General features: G+C 44.3%; 1 protein-coding gene across 1 annotated transcript in view; it reads right to left on the bottom strand.

Annotated features, from left to right (window-relative positions):
- IVNS1ABP (influenza virus NS1A binding protein) overlaps positions 1-18,087 on the bottom strand; it is a 64,590-nt gene that overhangs the window by 26,955 nt on the left and 19,548 nt on the right. The window contains exons 7-10 of the mRNA XM_082265431.1: positions 16,952-17,078; positions 4,728-4,952; positions 3,006-3,127; positions 1,958-2,084 (exon numbers count right to left, since the gene is read on the bottom strand). Of these exons, the coding sequence (XP_082121557.1) occupies positions 1,958-2,084; positions 3,006-3,127; positions 4,728-4,952; positions 16,952-17,078 (601 nt within the window). The remainder of the gene's footprint in view (positions 1-1,957; positions 2,085-3,005; positions 3,128-4,727; positions 4,953-16,951; positions 17,079-18,087) is intronic.

The raw sequence follows: 18,087 nt of genomic DNA, 5'->3' as shown, positions 1-18,087 counted from the left end.
TTCTAGGTATATATGCAGATAACCTTATTCAGTATATGCGGTACACATCTCCCTTTTAGGAGCAGCAATGCAGATAATTGATGGATCTGGCACCTATTCAGGCCTCAAAATTAATTGTCAGAAGTCGGCATTGATGCCTTTTTTATCTCGAGCCCTGCCCTGTGGATACACGCCAAGCCCCCTTCGGGTAGTGTCCTTGTTCAAATACTTAGGGATTATTATTACATTATCTCCCTTGCACGCTTTAAAGGCAAATTTGGACCCCTTACTCCAGACATTTAAATCTAAAATCAATGTCTGGGCCAGGCTCCCCTTGTCGGTGCCAGGCAGAATTAACCTCAAAGATTATTATTTTACCTAAATGTTTATATGTGACATCTCATATGCCTATCTCAACGCCTAAATTCTTTTTTAAAACCCTGGATACATTATTTGTTTCTTTTATTTGTGCTAATAACAGACGTAAAACTAAAACTTTCTATTTTACAACGCCCTAAGGTTGAGGCGGGAATATGGCGCTGCCAAAATTTATATTACTACCTGGGCAGCTGTGCCATTTGACCGACTGGCTGGTACAGGCTATGCCGGCCGTGGTCGAGTCATATCTTGCTTATGTATTTAAACATCTGTTGGTGGCACTGGAGGTGCCTACAACTGTGCTGGGTAAGCGACATATCCCATTACTGACCTTAGCCCGCATGGTGTGGAGGGAAGCCAAAAGATTTGCAGATTTTGGAGACATTAAACTAGCTTTTCTGATTACCCATTGATAGGTGTATTATGGTCACAAGGACCTAGGGAAATTAATTCGACTTTATACTCACATTTATTGTCTATTACAACAAAACCCCATTGGTAGTTCGCATTAAATAGCAACAACTCATGATTTGTCCGATCTCCCTGTATCCCCGGCTGTTAATAATAAACTAATTCTCATAAGTGTTGCATCGATCATATCTGACCCCTGTTAGACTGCATGCAATGCATTGCTTGCCTACCCCTACATGCACTCAGTGTACTTGTCTGCAGGTGGAATTTGCACATGTTATGTGGCTGTGTCCTGTCATAGCAGGGTACTAGCAGCGGGTGACAGATGTACTGTCTGCAATCTTATCTGTCCCGGTTCTATGCACCCCACTGATATGTTTGTTGGGGGGTCTTAGATGAAGAACAGTGGCCGGGACATACTCATACTATGTTATTGGAAACATTCTTAGCTCGTAAGGCTGTAGCACCTAAATAGATCCAACCCACCCCTCCCTCCATATGTATGTGGCTGCAATTGATAATAGTGATGCCTGATGAAAAACTCATTTTTGAACATAGCGGTTGCCCAACTAAGTACAATAAGGTCTGGGATGCATGGCGTTCCTCTGCTCTTACCGTAACCAACGCCTGAAAAAAATTGCTAAGAGTATTGGGTACCATGCCACAAATCTGTTCATACTCAGTTGTCTATGTATGTTTGTTCTGTTTCTTCTAAGCCTTCATAATTCTAAGTCTATATATTACTGAGCATGTATATCAGGTCTGTAATGATGTGGAGAGCGTTTTGTTTACGGTGTCAAAATGTTATATTTTTAGATAAAAAGTTTTAAAAAAAAAAAATTCTGCTTATTCCATTGACCCCTCTACTAAAGTCTGTGAGGTGAAGAAAAAAATGGAGGTTAAAAAAAAGCAGGATATCTGGGATGTTTGCAACCCCTGTGTCTCAAATGCCTAGACACTCAATTACTCCAGAACACTAGACAGTGCAGCTGTAAAATCTTATCCGGAAACAAATATGAAGACCGATGTACATCTAAATGAGAAAGAAACCCCCTGGTGCTGACCAGTACTCTTGGGAGCCAGGAGAGGGACCAACACTGACAGGGGCACTCCATAACAGCATGTTCTACACCTTTTGAAATAGGTTTAGAACATGCAGATTCGTGCAGCACAAAACACACATTCATACCTGCATTACAGCGGTTTGTTCTCAGCTCGGGAACAGGCGTCCATGTACTTGCTTTAAGATCATATTTCTCTCCACAGCTTAGATCATCAGACTGACCATTTGATCCACCGACAACATAGAGTTCATCCTAACAAGCGTGAAATGCACATTTTACACATCATTTATGTAACAAAGTCATAAAATGCATATTATAACTTTTATACCAAAGAAAGATCTTTTATTTAGATTTAGCTGCCTGCATGATTATTAGAGGAAGTAAACCCTCCTCTACAACTTGTACCTATAGGTAAGTCTATATTAAGGCTTACCTATAGGTACTGTAAATATCTCCTAAACATGCACCGTTTAGGAGATATTTACCTTACATGCAGCCAGTGACGTCACTGGCGCATGCTCTCTGAAGGAACAGCCGCTGGTGCCCTTTCTTCAGAGCCCCGTGCCGTGACTGTTGGCTCCCGCACGCGGGAGTGACGTCACCGCGGCTCCGGCCAATCAGATGGCCGGATGCCGCGATCCCGGAAGACGGGCGACTGGACATAAGCGGGCGGCACGGCGGGGGCTCGCTCTTAGGTAAGTATTTCATAATGAGCTAGTATGCGATGCATACTAGCTCATTATGTGTGTCTTTCAGGTTGCAAAAAAAAAAAAAAAAAAAAAAAAAAAAAGTTTCATGGGTTTACAACCTCTTTAAGGGCTCGTTCACACCATACATGCATGAAAACTGAAGGGAAAACAGCGCAAATTTCACTCGCAGAGACATCAGTATTCATGCACGTCAGTTATGTACTCTGTTGACACCAATGTTGTGGTCATGTAAAAAATTTTTCCCATGTGCTGAAAACTGCATACACATTGCAGATTCGTGCGCAGAAAAAATCCCACACGTTGTGGTGTTAACAGGGTACAGAGAACAATTGTTTTTTTGGGGCCCTTGCAGAACGTGTTCAGAAAAACTGACATCTCTGCACCATAGTGTGAATAAGGCCTCATACAATATAAAACAGACGGTGTAACTTGTACTGGAAATGTTCAAATAACTGACACATACCATTAGAACTGCCATTTGAAACCGAGCTCTAGGTGTTTTCATTGGAGGCAGAAATGTCCAGGTGTCACTTTCTGGGTCATAGCATTCAACTGTACGCAGACACTCTTCTCTATTGTAGCCACCTGTAAAGGGAACAAAGAAAAAACTAAAAATATGAAGACAGAAGACAAAGTGGCCTACGAATTACGTTAATTTCTCACAGTTCTTTAACATTCATGCTTGCATTTGAAAATATCCTTGTTAAAAACACATTAAGATGGGGAAGGGGTGATTTCATTGAAATCTTTAAAGTGGTTGTAAAGATTAATCTGATCTCATTCTCTGCATGAAGGTTAAAAAAAACCTAAAGCCCCGTACACACGTACCGATCGTCGGCCGAACGATCGGCCGTCTTTTGTTCAGGGCTGTTGTGTCTGTTGAAAACTGCAAAAGACTGCACACGAATTTTGTCGGCCAACAACAGCCGACTGCAGAAGTGATGTCATGTGATGGTTCACTTTCCTTGTCTTTTTTTCTTTTCTGAGCATGCCCAGTCTTGCTAATCGGCTGTCTGTCGGCCGAAATCTGTACTGACTGGCGAACAATCGGCCGTTCTGGTGACGGCCAACAAAAATTTTAATGCCTGCACGACAGATTCTGTTCGGCCGAAAATGCGCTGTCGGCTGTCGGAAGCATCATACTAACAAGCCTACAATCGGCCGTTGGCCGAATATTTACGGCCGACAATTGGTACGTGTGTACGGGGCTTAATGTGAAGCAGCTTCCTATGGTGGAACACTTAGAAGAGAAGGAGCCATGAGCACCAGTGGGGGACATGAGGTGGTTTGGGGCTGTTCTGCACAAAACCTTTGCATAGAGAAGGAAAGTAGAACATCTTTGTTATTTAAAAAATGTTTCCTGGCAATACTTTAAAAAGTTTATGCCAGGTTGGCCTTAAACTATTACTTTTACCAACTGATGCGGCTGCTGTGAGCGTTGTATTGTACTGTATATAGCATCAGCTACATACAGCATGCAAGTCTGTTTTCTAGGAAATGTCTCGGGAGACTTCCCATCTGCTGTTGGAACAAAAAGTGAGTTGGGCTGAGTGCTTCTCGCCTATTTAGTGGAGGCCATGTATTTTTAGCAATGAATACAAGATATCCTCTGATTGGAAGTGGCAGATGAATTACACCAACTGTCTCCACCTCAGCCAAAGGAAGCCATGTATTTCCTTATAAGAAAAACAAGGCTTTCGTTGAAAGGTTGAGAAGCGCTCAATGATTTTGTTTTAGTAGTAGACTGAAAGCTTCCCGAGATGCTGTTGAACACAGCACAGCATTCTGTATGTAGTTCATGCTACATACAGTGTGATACAGTGCTCACAGCAGCTGCATTACTCCACAAAGGAAATACTTTGTTTGGGGCAGCTTGGCCAACACAAAATATATAAAAAGAAACCTAGGCTTTAAATAAATGAAGGATTGAATAAGGTTCAGGAGAGCAGTACTTTCACTATGAAGCCAAGATCAAGCGCACAAGGACACGTCAACTTTATTTTGCCCAAAATGCTGTTGATGTTAGCAACAAACATTCAGCAGAAGTAGTGAGCCAGTCGACAGTAAAATGATGTAAAAATATTTTGGACAAAGATCTATACTCAAAAGGAAAAAAATAAATAATTGGACAGACTTGATGGACCACTTGATTCTGCCCTCTTTTTTCTAGGCTTGTATTACTTACCTGCTGCAATTAGTTTGCCATTCACTTCAGCTGTTCCCAGACCAGAACGAGCATAATGCATTGGTGACATGATCTTGTCATTTGAGTCATCTGGAGGTATTTCAAGACTTAAACTTTTCATTAGACGTGGAGTATTTAATGGGGAGCTCAATGGGGTGTTTCGGCCATGCAAGAAGATAACGCTTAATGTGCTGTTAAGAACAGCCAGACAAAGGTATGCTTTATCTGAAAAAAATAAAAATAAATAAATAAAAATTACTTTTGGTATTGGTACACATTACAACTTGCCTCCAATCAATGCACCACATCTCCAATTATTAGTGCACAAAAATATCAATTATATGCTGGAACATTACAGGTACAAAATAATTCAACACACATTTTAATTCTTAAAATCTTTTCATTTACTGTAATCAACTTTTCGAAAGCCTTTATTAAAAAATAAATTAAATTCCTTTTATTAGAAGGCCATTTAGGGTCTATGCGACCAGAAATCTTCACAAAATACACTTGCTTCCCTCACCCATCAACATATTACACATACAAAAATATCAACTTTGGTCTTGCATGTTGATTTGAATGGTGGGGTCCAGGTAAATTCAAAGCATTTCTTGAGTTGGTTGACCCTCTTTATCATGAACTGTGAAAGATGTAATTCTGTATCCAAATTTCCCCCTATTTACATGAAGATTTCCAATGCACATCCTTATTCCAATGCATCTTGCAATGCCGTATATAAAGGTGTTGTGATCATCCCTTACAAAACCCTAGCTCTGTATTTAACCCAGCTTGGCCACACTCTCTACTCGCATAAAGTGGTGGGGATGCTTTGGCCACCTATCCCCTTCACAGACGATATGGAGCTTCCCTCTCCTTGTAATCCTCAGCCTGAGTTATCACAGCCTAGGAAGTAAATTGACGGTGCTATGCAAGTACAGTGGAACCTTGGTTTAGGAGTACCATTGTTTACGAGCGTTTTGAAAGACAAGCAACATTTTTTTTTAAAAAAGGAGGAGGGGAGGAGAGAAGCAGAGGGCTGCAGTGAACAGCCAGACAAGCTCTAATACAGTATAATCGGCAACTGTTATGTACAGCACGGACACAATGTTTAACAGAGGAGATGGCATACTTATACTGTACAGTAATGTACTTTATATATAATAACAGCATATCTTTATATTACTATAAATGCTTGTGGAACGAATCATCTGAGTTTCAATGCTTTCCTATGGGAAAACTTGCTTTGATATACGAGTGTTTTGGATTACAAGCAAGCTGCTGGAACCAATTATACTCGCAAACCAAGGTTTCACTGTAACTAAAATAAATAAATACAATCATCACTGCAGAGACTCCGGGATCGGCCAGGGGAAAAAAAATAAAATTAAAAAGAAAGCAGACTATACATACAGGCAAGAGTATAGATTTCTTTGAACTTAAAAACAAAAAAAAAAAAAAAAAAGGAGGTTCGGTATCACTTTAAGCCTGGTCCTAAAAAGCATTTTGCAATGCAGTGGAGTGGATATTTTAGAACTGCTAATCAGCAATGTACCTTTCATGCTTAACTCTTACAAAAAGCAGAAAAACTGTGAAGGCAATACTCTAGGATTTTTAGTTTTCCTGTAGATCGCGGTACACAGAGCATCTTCATATCCATTACAAAAGGGTTATCATGCTACCTTCAGGTCACTGGACACTGCCAAAAAATGCAGGCATAACCCCTCCCTGTTAGGAAAGGCTTCAGCTTTTGTAACAAGCTATAAAGCACAAAAGACAGAGGGACAGGATCGCCATGTCTCATGATGTATTCCAAGAAAGGGATTTTTTTATCGTACATCATCATATTCATTATGATAGGGATGTCCCAAAGCACTGAACATGAGGAGAGGGCACCAAGGCAACAAAACCCAAAAATCTAAACCTGAACAGTTTAGGTTTTTTACCCGGTGTTCTGCGCAAAGTCACCAGGGGTTCCGCTGCAAATCAACATTGTGGCGGATGTATATCTGCCAATGTTGTTCCCAATGCGCGCCAACGGTGAGTACTGTCAGCGTGCATTGGTACCCAATCCCTTCTCTGTAGTTCTGGCTCTGAGAACTGAGGGGGCGGAGTTGGGAGGAATGCAGAGAGCGGGAGTTCTGAATTCAGACCATGGAGGCGGGGAGCCAAGAATGAAAACCACGGAGGCGGGAGCATAGTGTGGGAGCTAAGAAAGAAGACTGAGGAGGCAGGGAGCAGAGTGGAAAATGCATGTCTCTGGGCATGATGTGAAAAAAACCAAAGTATTCTATGCAGGTAAAATCTACACCATTTTTCAGCAATTCTTTTGCATACATGTTGTGAACAAGGCCCAACTGTTCCCGTAGTCTGCGGTCTTATTTATGAACCCTGATATTTGGGAGTTTTTTTTACAAGTTTAGTAAGGCCTCATTCACAGCATACGGGCATATGGCTTCCCACAGTTAAAGCCTCCCCTCCACACACAACAAGCACTCCCTAGGAATACATTTAACCCTTTAATCGCTCCTGATGTTAATCCCCTCTCTGCCAGTGTTAGTACAGTGACCGTGCATATTTTTAAGCACTGATCACTGTACTAATGTCAATGGTCCCCAAAAAAGTGTTTAAAGTATCACTTTGTGTCCGATTTGTCTGCCGCAACATCGCAGTCCCACTAGAAGTTGCTGATCGCCGCCATCACTAATGAAAAAACAAAAAACAGACTAACTTTTGTGCAAACCAATCAATATACGCTTATTGTGATTTTTTCCCCCCAAAAACATGAAGCAGAATACATATTTGCTTAAATTGATGAAGAAATTTGATTTTTTTTAACTTTATTGGACATGTTTTATAGCAGAAAATAAAAAAAAAACTGAATTTTTGGAAAATCTTACCGTAAAATTCCTCTCCGAGTCCTCTGACAGTCGCCGCCCACTCATACAGTCTTCACCAATGGGTATTGACCTCTTATGCACAGGAGCAAACTAGGCATAAGACTTGTTAAAGCAATTTACATAGACGCACCTGTAGGGGGCTGTCCCTTTGGTCCAATACCCCCCTGCTATCAGCCTTCCCAACTCAGTTTGGTAGCAAGCAGTTAGAGTCCATAAAACCCCAAAAGAGGTGCGGCGACTGAAATTTTACGGTAAGATTTTACAAAAATTCAGCTTTCCCTTACGTCCTCTGACAGTCGCCGCCCACTCATACAGTCTTCACCAATGGGATGTCCCAAAGCAGTGTAGACATGAGGGGTGGGAAGCGCAACCGCCACAAAGGCAACGCAGCACCCAGGTCAGAGAAAGGAACCTTATCTGAACAGAAAGGCAAACCCTCTGGGTAACAAAAAAGCTCAACTGGAGCAACAACCCAGGAAAGCAAATGAACAAGGGGAAAAACAACCCCAACAGTCAGGGACCGGCAAAGCCAGGGCCCCCTCAAGGTACTGCTGCACACAGAACTTTGCGGCCAAAGGAGGCATCTACTGATGCCAGAACATCAAGTTTGTAAAATTTTGAGAAGGTGTGCACGGACGACCAAGTCGCATCCTTGCACACCTGGACCACCGAAGCCTGATGCTGGAAGGCCCATGACACGCTCACCACCCAGGTAGAGTGCGCCTTGACAGGGAAGGGCGGTACCCGTTCCTTAATCGAATAGGCCTGCACAATCGTCTGTCTGATCCATCTTGAAATGGTTGCCGCAGACGTAGCCTTACCCTTCCGAGGTCCCTCAGGAAGGACAAAAAGAGAATCCGACTTCCTAAAGGATTTAGTGGACGACAGGTAAACCCTGATCGCCCGGACAACATCCAAGGAATGCAAGGCAAACTCCTTAGGATTCGCAACAGCGAAGGCAAAACAATATCCTCATTAAGGTGAAAATCAGAAACCACCTTAGGAAGGAGATTGGTTAGGTAGCAAGACCACCTTATCCCTATGAACCACCAGGTAAGGGGAGCGGCAAGACAGGGCCGCCAACTCCAACACCCTGCGGGCAGAAGTGATCGCCACCAGAACGGCAACCTCCTGTGACAGCAGAGGCAAAGACATTTCCCTGATGTTTTCAAAGGGAGGACGTTGCAAAACGGACAGAACCAAGTTCAAGCCCCAAGGACGTAAAGGCGCCCTTCGAGGAGGAGCCAAATGACACACACCTTGAATAAAGGTGCGTATCAAAGAATTAGACGCCAAGGGGCGCCGGAAAAGGACAGCCAGTGCAGACAACTGGCCCTTAATCGTGGTTAACGCAAGACGCTGGTCCACACCAGTTTGCAGGAAGGCCAACACCCTTGCCACCGAAAAGGAGCGAGGAGGGATGCCCCTGGATTCACACCAGGCAAAATAAGCCTTCCAGGTACGGTAATAGATCTTACCGGACGAGGCCTTCCTAGCCTTGAGCAGGGTAGGAATGACCTCCGATGAGACCCCCTTCTCTCAGTTAAAGCCAGCGACTGTAAAGCAGGATGGAAGATCTGCCCCTGAGACAGTAGATCGTCTCGTAACGGGAGCCGCCATGGAGGCTCGACGACCAGTTGTATGATGTCCGTGTACCAAGACCGGCGCGGCCAGTCCGGGGCCACCAGAATCACCAACTTCGGTTCCGAGACCAACCTGCGAAGGAACCTGGACAACAACTGAATCGGGGGAAAGGCATATCAGGCGATACTGATGCCAAGGCACCACCAGCGCATCCGAGGCGTCTGCCAGAGGATCGCGCGTTCTTGCCATGAACTTTCCCACCTTGTTGTTTAGTCGAGATGCGAACAGATCCCCATCTGGGGCTCCCCATCTCGCACACAGCATCTGAAACACCTCCGGGTGTAGGGACCATTCTCCCTGGTCCAGGGTCTGGCAGCTCAGATAGTCGGCCTGTCAATTCTCCACAACTGGAATGTGAACTGCCGAAATCGCCAAGACGTGTGTCTCGGCCCAAGACAGAATGTTGGTCACCTCCCAGGCCGCCCAGCACTCCTGGTGCCCCCTTGGTGATTGATGTAAGCCACCGCAGTGGCGTTGTACGTCTGCACCCGCACAGGGCGACCCCGAAGTTAATCCGACCATCGGAGCAAGCACAGTCTGATCGCTCGCAGTTCCAATATGTTGATCGGTAAAGAAGGATTCCTCCTCCAACCAAGTGCCCCGGGCAAACAGAATGCCCAGAACGCCACCCCAGCCCGACAGGCTGGCATCCGTGGTGATCACCGTCCACAACAACGGGCGGAAGGATTTGCACTCCGTCAGAGCCGGGGACTGGAGCTACCAGAGAAGACTCTCCCTGACGTGGTGACTCAGATATCCTCCTTTCCAAGGACTGAGGATGCCTGTCCCATCCAGGATCTCCGCATGAAGAGATCGCGTGTGGAACTGTGCAAATGGTATTGCCTCGAAGGCTGACACCATCAACCCCAGGGACTGCATGCAGGCCCGGAGTGACGAGGAATCCTTGTCCCTGGGGGACCTGATCTCGTCCTGCAGAGTCCGGAGCTTGTCCTCTGGCAGAAAAAACCTTTGCTTGGGCAGAGTCCAGGACCATTCCCAGGTAAGGGAGACGAACAGAAGGGGACAAGGTCGACTTCTGAACGTTGATGGTCCACCCGAACTCTTGGAGCATCTGAAACGGTAGTCGACAGATCGCATAACAGACTCGGGCCGGCGCTTGATCTTAACAGGAGATCGTCCAGATATCCCAAAATCGCAATCCCCTGCGCCTGTAACAGGGCCAGAACAGGAGCCAGCACTTTGGTAAACACCCTTGGAGCCGAAGCGAGACCGAAAGGTAACGCCACAAATTGATAGTGTTCCTCCGCGATAGCGAATCGGAGGTACCTCTGATGACCCTCAAATAAGGGGATGTGTAAATATGCATCCTTGAGGTCGATGGAAGCCAGGAAATCTCCCAGACTTAAGGAGGCCACCATCGAACGGAAGGATTCCATGCGGAACTTCTGAACCTGCACGAAGCGGTTCAGAGCTTTCAAGTCCAGAATTGGACGTACCTTGCCCTCCTTCCTGGGCACAGTGAACAGATTCGAGTAAAAACCCTGAAACCTGTCCCGATGAGGCACTGGGATGACCACCCCTTGGGCGAGGAGATCCTGAACCGCCCGATGTAGATCGTGCAACCGATCTGGGGTCAAATGAAGATTTGAGGGAAAGAATCTGTCCACTGGCCGCGAAAGGAATTCGATCTTGTATCCCGATCTAATGATTTCCTGATCCCACCTGTCCGGAACCCGGAGCAGCCAAGGTTCTAGGAAATCGTACAGACGTCCCCCCCCACCCCTGTAACGGGTGAGGGTGTCCCTTCAGGTAGAGGCGGAAGGACCCGCTGGGCCGGCATAGTTGGATTTTTGCTTCCCATCCCAGGGTTGCCTCTGACCACCCTGGTCTTTAAAGGGTTTCCCCTTGTCCTGTGCCTTAAAGGCACGAAAGGACCCCTGATTTGGTTTAAAGGAAGGCCCCCCGCTTACCGCGGAAGGACTTACCCTTGGGATTCTGGGGCAGCAGAGTGCTCTTACCCCCAGTGACCCCCTTAACCAACTCGTCCAGGGATTCCCCAAAAAGATGATTCCCCACATAAGGGATGTCAGACACGGTCTTCCTGGAAGACTGTCAGCCGACCAGCTCTTCAGCCACATTAAACGACGGAGCAGCTCCGTGACGCCAAACAGCCGTGCTGCTAGAGGTCGCCACAGTAGCTGGAGGTGCGGAATCCGCCTCCAGAGTGCGTTTGAGCACCTGGGCCCAATCAGCCACAGCCTGAGAGACCATAACAGAGGCGAAGATGGGCTTCAGTAAGGAACCCGCCACCATATACACCCACATCACATGTTTTCAGAGAGTCCTGTATTTCACCTGAAGGTATTTTTGGGTTTTTCTTTGCATCCAAAACTATTTTCCTGGCCAGTGTGGTTTAAATTTTAGTTTGTCTACCTCACTGTGGTTTGATTGAACCCCTCATTTTCCTCTTCTTGATTAGAGTTTGAACACTGCTGATTGGCATTCTCAATTCCTTGGATATCTTTTTATATAGTTCAACTACCTTTTCCCGCAGATCCTTTGCAATTCTTTTGCTTTCCCCATGACAATCCAGAAACGTCAGTGCAGCACTGGATGAAAGATGCAAGGGTCTGTCAGGAGTCCAGAAACTCATTGACCTTTTATACACACACACACACGAATTGAAAGCAAACAGATCACAGGTGAGGATGGTTACATTTAATAACCATTCAAACCCCTTTGTGTCAACTTGTCTGCATGTTATTAGGCCAAAATCACCAGGGTATGTAAACTTTTGATCAGGGTCATTTGGGTAGTTTCTGTTATTATAATTTAAAAAGAGTAAACACAGTTGATTGATAATAAATGGCTTCAGCCAAACCCTAACCATGAATGAAAGAAAAGTTTTTGTGTTATTCATATTCTCTGAAAAATGGCCAAGAACTCAAATTCTGCCCGGGTATGTAAACTTATGAGCACAACTGTACATACTGCATAGAACTAATTTAATGAATTAACGAGTTTAACGAGGCACTGCTCCGTCTTTACCATTGGCATCGAAGGGAAATCTTGGTCAGCATGACATGGAACTGCTCCTGAACCATAAGTGACAGGGACACCAAACTTGGGGAGCACCGAGAGGGGACACAGGACTAAAACATCAGATTTTGGGGTCGGCCAGATTGCCTAGGTCTACTATGTCGTAGTCCTGGGTCCTCTTAACGTGCGCCCCAAGTTTGGTGTCCGTTACTTCTGGTTCATGAGCAATGCAATGTCAAGCTGAACAAGATTTCCCATAGATACCAAATGTTATAGATAGGGAGCAGTGCCATGTCAAGCAGTCCAAGATTTCCCATAGGGCTAGTGTATTTACATGCATTAAGAAGTGAAAAAATGTATTGCTTCACTTTAAATACATTTTCCTTTTACATACATGCTCTGGTACCATTGTGTACTTAAAAAGTGGGGTATGCCTGTACTGCGATTCATTCCATAGCACATTGACACTTACTTACAGTGGGGGAAAATAATTAATTTGATCTCATTCAGATTTTCTAAGTTTGCCCACTTACAAAGAAATGAAGGGTCTATACATTTTTATCATATGTGTATTTTAAATGATAGAAACAAAATATCAACCAAAAATGACTTTGTACTTGGTGGAGAAACCCTTGTTGGCAAGTACAGAGGCCAGATGTTTGTCGTAGTTCGTGACCAGGTTTGCCCACATCTCAGGAGAGATTTTGGTACACTCTTCTTCCCAGATCTTCTCTAAATCCTTAAGGTTTCTTGGATGGCGTTTGGCAACTTGAAGTTTCAGCTCCCTCCATAAATTTTCTATAGGATTAAGGTCTGGAAACTGGCAATGCCACTATGACCTTGTGCATTTCTTCTTGAACCACTCCTTTGTTGCCTTGGTGGCATGTTTTGGGTCACTGTCATGCTGAAAGACCAATACATGACCCATCTTCAGTGTTCTGGCTGAGGGAAAGTTCTCACCCAAGATTTTACAATAGATGGCCCCATCCATTGGCCCTCAATGCAGCAAAGTCGGTCTGTACCTTTAGCAGAGAAACAGCCCCAAAGCATGTTTCCACCTGTGTGCTTGACTGTAGGGATGGTGTTCCTATGGTCATAGTGCACATTTTTCTTCCAATCATTCTCTGAATCCTTTAGATGATCATCGGCATGTCTGTTCATGTGCCTTCTTGAGGAGGGGGACTTGTGTTTGGAGGTAGAGAAATGCTTTGACTCCAAGAACACCATCCCCACAGTCAAGCAATGGAAACATTATGCTTTGGAGCCGTTTCTCTCCTAAAGGTACAGACCGACTTTGCCACATTGAGGTGCCAACGGATAAGGACATGTAATGTAAAATCTTGGGTGAGAACCTTCTTCCCTCAGCCAGAACACTGAATATGGGTCATGGAATGGTCTTTCAGAATAAAAAATGACCCAAAACATACCGCCAAGTCAACAAAGGAGTGGCTCAAAAAGAAGCCCATTAGGGTCTTGGCGTGGCCTAGCCAGTCTCCAGACCTTAATCCTATAGAAAATTTACGGAGGGAGCTGAAACTTTGCGCTGCCAAGACCTTAAGAATTTAGGGATCTGTAAAGAAGAGTGGGTCAAAGCTCTTCCTGAGATGTGCGTAAATCTGGTCACTAACAACAAGAAACGTTTTACCTCTGTGCTTGCCAACAAGGGTTTCTCCAAGTACCAAGTCATGTTTTGCTTGGGAGTCAAAAACTTACTCACTGAACAGCAACTCAATTTATAACATTTGTATTTTGTGTTTTTCTGGATTTTTGGTTGATATTCTGGCTCTATCATTTAACATACACCTATGATAAAAATTGTAGGCCCTTCATTTCTTTGTAAGTGGGCAAACCTACAAAAATCGGCAGGGAATCAAATAATTATTTTCCCCATGGTAGATCTAGCACTTTATCTTTTAGTGCTGCTACTGTTTTTTTTTTTCTTTTTTCAAGAATTAACCTTCAGCGTCAGAAGGACTAAAAGGAATTAATGTGTTTGAATGGAGATTTCTGCTACTACAAAGTTGAGGTCCCATGGAGTCAACAAAGTACTGAGTGATGGAGCAATACGCACAAAGGCATGCACTAAGGAATGTGAAGCAAAAAAAAAGACCATTAAGACTGAAATCAGACCCTTGATTGTTCTTAACCACTTCAATACTGGGCACTTTGACCCCCTTCCTGCCCAGGCCAATTTACAGCTTTTAGCGCTGTCGCATTTTGAATGACAATTGCGCGGTCATGCAACACTGTACCTACACCAAATTTATGTCATTTTCCCCCCACAAATAGAGCTTTCTTTTGGTGGTATTTGATCACCTCTGGGTTTTTTCCTTTTTGCTAAACAAATAAAAAAAGACCGAAAAGTTTGAAAATAAAAAAAAAAGTTTTGTTTATGTTATACAATTTTGTAAATAAGTTTTTTCCTGCACTGATGAGACTGCACTGACAGGCACTGATGGGGTGGCACTGATAGGCAGCACTGATATGCAGCATTGGTGGGAACTGATAGGCGGCACTGATGGGCAATAATGGGCACTGGTGGGCGACACTGATAGATGGCAATGATGGGCAGCACTGATGGGAGGGCAATGGGGGGCTCCCTGAGCCCTGATTGCTATCCCTGGTGGCCATAGTGGGAATCCCTGGGGTCATAGGTGGGCATCCCTGGGGTCATAGGTGGGCATCCCTGGGGTCATAGGTGGGCATCCCTGGTGGTTCTAGTGGCACCCCCCCCCGAGGGTCTGCACTGGTAATCAATGATCTGATTACCAGTGCCGAACCCACCCCCCCTGTCAGGGGAGCCGCCGATCGGCGCTCCTTTACTCATGCCTGTCAGGCATGAACTAAGGAAAGCCGATCAACGGCTCTTCCTGTTTACTATGTGACCAGCTGTGATTGGACACGGCTGGTCACATGGTAAAGAGCCTACGTCAGTAGGCTCTTTACCGAGATCGGAGCAGTGTTAATTTCGTTGACTAAAACGTTTTAGTCGACTACATTAACACAATTTTAGTCGACTAAAATACGACTAAAACTAAAACAATTCAGATGACTAAAATACGACAAACTAAAATAGCATTTTAGTCTTAAAACTAAAATACAGGCATACCCCGCTTTAAGTACACTCACTTTAAGTACACTCGCGAGTAAGGACACAGCTTGTTCAGCTTGGCATGACACTACTCCTGGTTTTTAACATTGGCGTCTATAGGAAATCTTGGTCAGCTTGACATGGCACTGCTCCCAAACCATAAGTGACAGGGATACCAAACTTGAGGAGCACTGAGAGGGGACCCAGAACTACAACATATCATGTTTGTGGCTGGCCAGCTTGCCTAGGTAATCTACTATGTCATAGTCCTGGATCCCCTTAACATGCTCCCCAAGCTTGGTGTCCTTGTCACATGGTTTGGGAGCAATGCCATATCAAGCTGACCAAGATTTCCTATGGAGCTAGTGTATTTACATGCATTGAGAAGTGAAAAAAGGTATTGCTTTACTTTAAGTACATTTTCGTTTTACATACACGCTCTGGTCCCATTGTGTACTTAAAAGTGGGGTATGCCTGTACGACTAAAACTAAAATGGCATTTTAGTCAAAAGACTATAACTAAAACTAAATCGGAATTTGCTGCCAAAATTAACACTGGTTGCATGCTCAAAGCTTAATACCATAAATAATAACATATTCGATTTTTCACTCTAGGACCAGCAGTAAGTAAGTATATAATGAGTTTGGAAATTGTAGAGAAATGCTTAAATAATGCATTACAAATTACAATTGAACTACACCCATTAGATTATAGATGACTAAAATGAGTTTTAGTCGACTAAAATGTACTGGAGTTTTAGTCGACTAAATAGGACTAAAACTAAAACACTTGCAGAAGACTAAAATGGGACTAAAACTAAAATGCCATTTTAGTCCTAAGACTAAAACTAAATTGAAATTTGCTGCCAAAATTAACACTGGATCGGAGGTGCAGGTAGTCAGACTGACACCTCCCATCACCGATCGCCGCTCTGCACGCACCCGGGGGGCGCGCAGAGCTGTATTATCCTGCCGCCGTCATATGACGTCCGGTCAGGATAATACAACCACATTCCCGCCGTCATTTGCCTATAGGGCGGGCGGGAAGTGGTTAAGGCCAGTCTCTGATCAACTCCAGATTGAAGAAATCAGATTGCCAGGATGTGCCCCACAACATACATGAGGATAAAATCCTTACAGGAAGGGCTACCTGCTGCCATGTTTACAATCTTGGCATAAGACAATCTCCTGGGCCAAACCAGGGTAAGCAGAATCACCAGAATACCCTCTACTTAAATCCTGTAAAGCAGACTGGGTAGAAGCTGCAGTGATGGAAAAGCATAAATAAGGGAAACACTAGCAAAAGAAAAAAAAAAAAAACTGAAGTCTTGCCAAATGGGGAGGGAACCCACAAATACCTTTTTTCCAGTGTTCACTCACCGGAGGGTGGCAGCATAACCCTATCATAATGGATATGAAGCAGCTCTGGGTCCTGAGATGTACATTAAAGAAAATGCATTTTGCAAATATTTGTAGCTTCCTGTTTTCAGCAGACAGTTATATATTAGAAGAGGCCAATTGCTCATCAGCAATGCACCTTTCCATGCTTAACTACAAATGTAGAAAAATGATGCAGGCAACACTCTACTTACGCGACTTTTTTTCTGACGCAATAACTTTCCATTCGTGTTTGGGGTTTGGTGCAGCAAAACTTGAGGGTGAGGGAATGCCAGAAGAGCTACTGCTCATGTGCTTGCCATTTTCACGAGGAGATTTCTTCTGTAAAAGCAATCAAATAATTAATGAAGAAAAAGAGATGAAGTGACTGGATTTCTACCTTGGAGCTGTGCAGCATTTCCCAAATAGGCCCTTAGCACCCATTTACAACTCATTTGTTTGATTTATTAGTGTGTGCTTTTTTGTGCATTTCACAATGCATCAATCAACCCTATGAATGATACATGTCCTGAAAATGCACAAGATTGCAGGAAGCAGAATGCAGTCAAACAATGCAATACTTGAATGCATAAATGTGCCTTAGTTTGGACTAGACAATGACTTATTACACCCCATTTATAAAGAGGAAAACAGGAGTGATGAAAGTCCAAAGTTTTTAAACTTTTCTGGACTTCTGAAATTAAAGCGGAGTTTCACCCAAAAGTGGCACTCCTGCTTTAAGTGCTCCTGACCCCGACATGCCGCATTGCTGGATCGTGGGACAGGCGAGTGTGTGTTTACTAAAAGACAGCAGCTACACTTTCTGTAGCGAACTTTTAATAAAACACAAAAAATGGCCGGAACGCCGCTTTAACCACTTAGTTGGCACGACACTGGACTTAAGTGGTTATACCTTTTTTTCCCCTAAGAGCCTGCGGTCGGCCCTTTTGCAAAAGCATTCCTAGCGGCTAACTAGCTGGGTTGCTTTAACAAGCAACAGGAGGGGGGGATTGCTTTGACAAGCAACAGGAGGGGGGACTACGCCTCCCGCCCCCCCACTGCAGCTTTCAAGCAAACAGCCAGCACTTCCTGATCCGCTTTAATCAGCTCTCGGCTATGGTAACCCAGGAGCGATGACCTGACATCACTTTCGGTTTACCGGAATGTCAAAAGAGGCCATTTTGAAAAATCAAAAGCATCTGAAGACACTGATCTTGGTGTGATCGAAAGCGATTAAGAGCAGAGGAGGGATTTGGGTTCTTATAGACCCCAGATCTCTCCATAAACTGCACCTGTCACATACCTATTGCTGTAACAAGGTGGTTTACTTTCCTTGTGACAGCAATAAAAC

This window comes from Pelophylax lessonae (assembly GCF_965119305.1).
Source record: "Pelophylax lessonae genome assembly, chromosome: 8".
Taxonomy (NCBI): Eukaryota; Metazoa; Chordata; class Amphibia; order Anura; family Ranidae; genus Pelophylax; species Pelophylax lessonae.
Note: the sequence above shows the minus strand (reverse complement) of the source record. Positions and strands in the feature narration are given on the sequence as shown.